The following is a 5,000-nucleotide window of genomic DNA, read 5'->3' as shown; positions in this document are numbered from 1 at the left end:
TACAGTAGATAAACATCAGCTGAAAAGTTCATGTTGGACAACAAGATTTGAAACAAATGTAAACTTTAATATTACAAATAGGGAAAAAAACATATATATATATGAAAGAGTAAGATTCAAGATTTGAAACCTTGAAAGCATACTTGTTTTTTAGTTGTGGAAAATGACCCAGCCACTATTATCATCAATGATCACTGCACTAAAGACTGTTCTCAGCCTTCTGTTCATTGGTTCAGACTGCTGACACAAAGTGTTGATTTGCATTAGCCTGTTTGTAAAAGCTTCTTTCTTAGCCTCTGACACACATATCCACATTGAGCATGTCACAGTCACAAGTAGTCCACAAGTACACTACTAAAAGTGGTGGAGATGTTATCATCTACCCTTTTCGTGGCCTTTTGCATGAGATTATTGCGTGTGTGACAGTGTGTTGTGTGCATACACGATAGTGAGAGACATAGACAGGAAGAGAGAGAGAGAGAGAGAGAGAGTGTGTGTGAAAGGCATGGATGTGTGACTGGTGTAAGAGTGAATGAGGGCTTGTGCCTGTATGTTTCTGACGATAACTCAGCCTTTGCTTTTGGCAATAAACCTTGCACAGGAAAAGGGGATTTGTGTGAGAAAAAATGCTTTTGATGCCTGAAGGTTTTGTATGGAAAGAATGGATCATTGAATGTTAACACTGATGTTTTGGAAAAGATTTGGCGGTGGAATGTTCGTGTGTGTGTGTTAATTTGTCCACTTGTAGATGGTGTAGAAGTATGTTGTAAAATGGAAATGCAATAACACAATGTGTGTATTGTTTCATTCTCTCTCTCTCTCTCTCTCTCTCTCTCTCTCTCTCTCTCTCTCTCTCTCTCTCTCTCTCTCTCTTTGTGTGTGTGTGTGTGTAGGAGCGGAAGAAGAGAGGGGAGAGCAACAGCGAGCTGTTTCTGGCTGATGTGTTTGCCTACCAGGGGAAGTTTCACGAGGCTGCCAAGCTTTACCGGCGCAGTGGTTACGACAACAGAGCGCTCAGCATGTACACAGACCTGCGCATGTTCGAGTATGCCAAGGTGCGTCCCTCCACAACACACACACACACACACACACACACACACACACATCAACATATGCATGGAATAGCCACATGTTTACACCAGGGATGTGGTTTACTTCGGAGGGCACCAGCAATTATAGCTGTCTGCGTTGCTGACTGAACACAGTGCGGCATAAAAAGTATGTATACTACAGTATGTATGTATACTGCAATGTAAGTATGTATACTACAGACAGACAGTAATAAATGACCCTCAAAGAAGTGCTTTCACGATGGATGAAGTATGCACTGAGAAATGGGCTGTGTGCAGACGGGCGATGCGGAGCACTGAGGTGCACCACTCCTCACTCCCTCCTTATTCCTGTAATTACAACAGATGTGCTGCATCTAGTGTGTTTACTCTCGGCGCTCCCACTGTTTTGCTCACTCGAGGAAGACGATCTCAGTCTGCATACTGATTCACAGAGACCCTCCAAAGTGAGCAATCAGGCTGTCTTTCAAAGTTAAGAGGGGCTTGATTTGTGCCGCACGGCACTATTAAAGGGCTTTCATATTTTCCATACACCTTCAGACTTGAGTTAATGCTCGTAGATGAGGTTCTTTACAAAAAAGAACGGCGAGTATCTGTACGTATTGCGCACATGCATACATAAATACACACACACACACACACACACACATACACACACACACACACACACACACACACACACACACACACACACACACACACACATACACACACACGCACTTTTACACACATGCTGTGTGAGCTCCTGGTATTTTCCCTGTTTGTCCCTTGTTTGGCTTATTTTAAATACTTATGAGCTCTTGAGGCTATATTATCCGGTTAAAAAAGTGTGTGTGTGTGTGTGTGTGTGTGTGTGTGTGTGTGTGTTAGAGAGAGGAAGAGAAACACCCACCCACACGCACACGCATACATAGTGTGACTGGGTTACTATAACACAAGGGTTAAAGTTGACGTTCTTTTGTGGGTCAGTGCAAGTTTAGTCTGAGTGTGAGAGCGTGTGTGTTGAACGTGTTTATGTTAAAAAGCCTTTGATAAGTGTCTATGTGCGCACGTGTGTGTGTGTGTTTGTGTGTATGTGTTTGTGTGTGCTTGCCTGTGTGTTTACATGCCATTGCATGTCTTGTCTGTGTATGCTCTGGTTGATTATTTGTTTGTGTGCGAGGGAGAGAGAGAGGAAGAAAGAGAACATTAGTAGGCTATGTGTTAGTGTATGTGTGAGGTGGTCCTGATTCTGAGCTGGTTTGAAGGGGCTGCATCTCTTCCCTTGGCTAAGCTGCACTCTTCATCAGTAACTGATTCCATCCATCCACACCCCATCCACTCCCCTCTGCTTCCCGCAGCCATGGACATGGCAGTCAGGCCCGCACTGAGCTCCCTTGGGCTGTGGTTCTGATCTCATACAGAGTGTGTCGGTGGTGTGTTGCAGTGTTGTGCATTTTCTGACTTCACAGAAAAGAATCTGATGTACATTCTACTTCATTTGTGGATGTGTCTATGTGTTAAACGTGTGATATTAAGAGGATTAAACACATTGAAATACAGAGTCAAAATCACACTTCAATCACTTTACATTTGTTAATGCATCATTTTGGTAAAGTCCTAATTAGTGTGTGTGTGTGAATGCGTGTGTGCATATTTGCACGGGCGTGTATGTATGTGCGTGTGCGTGCAGGACTACCTGGGCTCGGCGGACCCTAAGGACACGCGTGTGCTGATGAGTAAGCAGGCGGACTGGGCGCGCAGCAGCAAGGAGCCCAGAGCTGCAGCGGAGATGTACCTGAGCGCCGGAGAACACCTCAAGGCCATCAACATCATCGGAGAGCACGGCTGGGTGGACATGTAAGACAAACACACACACACACACCTTCGTTCTCATATCCACCTTAACATACCACAGTCAAGCACACATAATCACACACACACACACACACACACACACACACACACACAGCATAAATGCTCTCATACACCCTAACATACCACAGTCAAGCACACATAGACACACACACACACACACACACACACACACACACACACACACACACACACACACACACACAGCATAAATGCTCTCATACACTCTAACATACCACGGTCAAGCACACAAAAAAAAAAAACACACACACACACACACACACACACACACACACACACACACACACACACAAGCCAGCTGTGTGAATGAGGTACTGGGGGAGAATGCCAGCACAAACTAGAGGATAGTGTTTGTTTGGCCTGGGGAGTTCCATCTTAAACTCATGAGCTAAATAAACTTCCCCTGCACCTCCTGTCTCCTACGCAGCAGGAGAGACATAGAAGGGAAGCGAGAACAGAGGGTGGGGATAGCATCAGAAACATGCCAAATGAATTCATACACGCATCACGTGCTAAGCATGCTAGCATACATGTGGCAAATACACACGATGCATACAGACATAAAGATGGTATAAACATGGTACAAAATGAATAGTGGATCAAACAGCTTAGTGGGTATGCAGTGTGCTCGTAAGGTCACTAGGGTAAGTAGAGCAATGAAACGACTTTGGCAATTATTTACATTACGGCCTTTATACTACACTGTTACATGATGGAAGACAATGATGGAATGCCAGGAGCAGGGAAGGGATGAAAGTATCAACTCTAGTTCTGTCCATTTCAGTTATTTTGACCTTTTGTACAGTTCCATTAATGATGTCTGCAATAAGCCAAAGCCACAGTGCATAAATAGCAACAGCGGTAAGGAGAAACTCCTTCCTCTTCTTTAACAGGAAGAAAGCCCCTGCAATATCCGTCTCAAAACAGGGGCCTCCTAAGGGGGCCTGCGGCTGGCCCAGAAAAGAGATAAAATGATGAGAAAAGGGATGGAGGGGGTCAGTGAAGCAAGTGATGGCAGATGCAGATAATATAGATACACAGATATGCATTAGAATGTACACTTACATCAGGCAGACATTCAACCCCTTGTTAAATTATTGGAAATAGAGCAGTATGAAAGAACCATAATGTAGGAAAGCAAGATTCTCAAGATTATTTTCTAGATCTAGACTGAGGAAGTGGGAAGATTTTCCACCGGAGAGTAGCTAAATAATTTAGGTATAATAAGGTCAGTATTAGAGGTGGGAGAAAAAAATGTATACAGTGTAGTATCACAATATCATATTCGTACAGCGGTGACAAGTATTGCAATATTTTTTTTTATTTAGTATTGCGATTTTAATTTGACCTTGGTATATACATCTTCTCTGGTAACATTGCTTCTGAAACATGATGACAGAAGACCTTGTTCTTCTTGTTTCACAGCTCAAATTGGAAAGGAAGTCAGTTGGGTAGAAATGTATTGTGCCAAGACGACAGACTCCCAGTATACGAAAAATTTGCAATAAATCGGAATGTATCACAGAATCAAATCGCAATACTTGTATCGTAAAATGTAAAGTATTGGGATTCTTATAGGCTACCCTAACTATAGGTTACCCCACACTTTTAATCTGAGTTCAGAAGTAGAAAGTTGTTAATCATCAAAACCTTTCTGTTTTCAAGGATGGCGTCTAGCCTTTCTAATTGAGTGGTTTTATTCTGCTTGATGGATAACTATAATTGGTTGTCATGTGCTTAGCATTGTCAATTGATGCCATGCTTGATCATGGCAGTGCCAGAGGGTTGCATGTTAAAGGAAAAGAGCAGAGGATTCATGATCCACATGCACACGCCGAGGACAATCTGATAAGTATGATCAGCCCCAGTTTAAGCAGCTTTATGTATTACATGCTTAGAATTTGATTATGAAGTACATAGAGCACTGTCTGTTTCAGGTTTGCATGAGATATACTTTAATAGACTGGGGTGCTTAACACTTCTACTTCATGCATTTAATCAGTTAGATTCACTGTTGTGGATTGTCCTCCCAAACTACTGTCTATTTGTAGATTG

The 5,000-nt window shown here is 42.9% G+C and overlaps 1 protein-coding gene across 1 annotated transcript in view; it reads left to right on the top strand.

Annotated features, from left to right (window-relative positions):
* Window positions 1-5,000, top strand: part of ift122 (intraflagellar transport 122 homolog (Chlamydomonas)) — a 27,953-nt gene that overhangs the window by 10,339 nt on the left and 12,614 nt on the right. Inside the window, exons 17-18 of the mRNA XM_012838755.3 lie at window positions 894-1,055; window positions 2,743-2,909. Coding sequence (XP_012694209.1) covers window positions 894-1,055; window positions 2,743-2,909 — 329 coding nt within the window. The remainder of the gene's footprint in view (window positions 1-893; window positions 1,056-2,742; window positions 2,910-5,000) is intronic.

Source organism: Clupea harengus, chromosome 1 (assembly GCF_900700415.2).
Source record: "Clupea harengus chromosome 1, Ch_v2.0.2, whole genome shotgun sequence".
Classification (NCBI taxonomy): Eukaryota; Metazoa; Chordata; class Actinopteri; order Clupeiformes; family Clupeidae; genus Clupea; species Clupea harengus.
This window is presented reverse-complemented; position numbering and strand designations above follow the sequence as displayed.